General features: G+C 49.6%; 1 protein-coding gene across 1 annotated transcript; it reads left to right on the forward strand.

Moving 5' to 3' along the window:
- Positions 1-800: 800 nt before the first annotated feature.
- Positions 801-1,106, forward strand: LOC128277232 (ATP-dependent (S)-NAD(P)H-hydrate dehydratase-like; the record flags this gene model as incomplete). Its single annotated transcript, XM_053015672.1, has 1 exon — positions 801-1,106. A coding segment is annotated over exon 1 (306 nt), but the record flags the coding sequence as incomplete, so codon positions are not given.
- Between the last annotated feature and the right edge of the window lie 86 nt (positions 1,107-1,192).

A 1,192-nucleotide genomic window follows, 5' to 3' on the forward strand; every position in this document is an offset into this window, starting at 1 on the left:
GAAAAGCCATTCATGTGTAAAGTCTGCAGCAAAACGTTCCATGCGGCAAACATCCTGCGCAAACATATGCAAATTCACGATAAGGACCGACATTAGTGTCTCATTGTTCAGTCAAGTTCGCACATCAATATCAACTAAAGATTCACATCCGCTTGCACACTGGTGAGACGCCATTCCCATGTCAAGTCTGTCGTAAAAAGTTTCAAGCGAAATCTAACCTGCAGAGCCATATAAAAGTTCATAACAAGGACCTACGACAATGCGCTTACCACCATCAACCAGGATAAGGTCAATAAATTTAATAATCTTGAACAACTGCATTTTTTCCTAACAGAATTAATCCGTGTTTCAATGTTGCTCCCGATACGCTTGTGTCAAAAAGTTTATACGTCTGCGGAGACGTAAAAACATGCGTAAAACCGAGCGTAAAAGCAATCTGTAACTGGAGGGCCACACGAAGCGAAAATAAACGATTTGACATTCATGTTTAACGTCAAATCGTTTATAAGTGTGCGGATTCGTATACGATTTTACATAAGCGGGATCGATTTGACGGTTTTACGCTCCGTGTGGCGCCCCAGTATGATTTTGTTTCGAAAGATAATAGAAATTCGAAAAACAAAACACCCTCCTCCGACGACACATTAACTACAACCCTGGACGCCAGCGTTTGACAGTTCGCTGTCAGGCGCATGACAGCAAAAATGAACCGTCTTTCGAGAGCTTTGTTGCAGAACAACAACAATCCCGTTTTCGGTCGTCGTCCGATAGCCGCCGCAATTGGTGGCCGCGGGTACGGAATGTCGTCGGAGAACAAGTCGCCGCTGCTGGAGCGGGCCCGCAACATTGTGCCTCACCTCGAGACGGACCGCCACAAGGGCCAGGCCGGACGGATCGGAATCGTGGGTGGTTCGCTGGAATATACCGGGGCGCCGTACTTTGCGGCGATCAGCGCGCTAAAGGTGGGCGCGGATCTGGTGCATGTGTTCTGTCCGCAGGCCGCCGCTCAAGTGATCAAATCGTACAGCCCTGAGCTGATTGTGCATCCGTTGCTGGACTCCAACAATGCCATCATGCAGATCGAACCATGGCTGGAGCGGCTCCATGTCCTCGTGATTGGACCCGGGCTTGGGCGGGACCGGCTAATTCTGCAGACGGTGGCCGAGCTGATACGGATCTGCCGGCAGCTGCA

The sequence above is a fragment of the Anopheles cruzii genome, unplaced genomic scaffold, assembly GCF_943734635.1.
Source record: "Anopheles cruzii unplaced genomic scaffold, idAnoCruzAS_RS32_06 scaffold04845_ctg1, whole genome shotgun sequence".
Taxonomy (NCBI): Eukaryota; Metazoa; Arthropoda; class Insecta; order Diptera; family Culicidae; genus Anopheles; species Anopheles cruzii.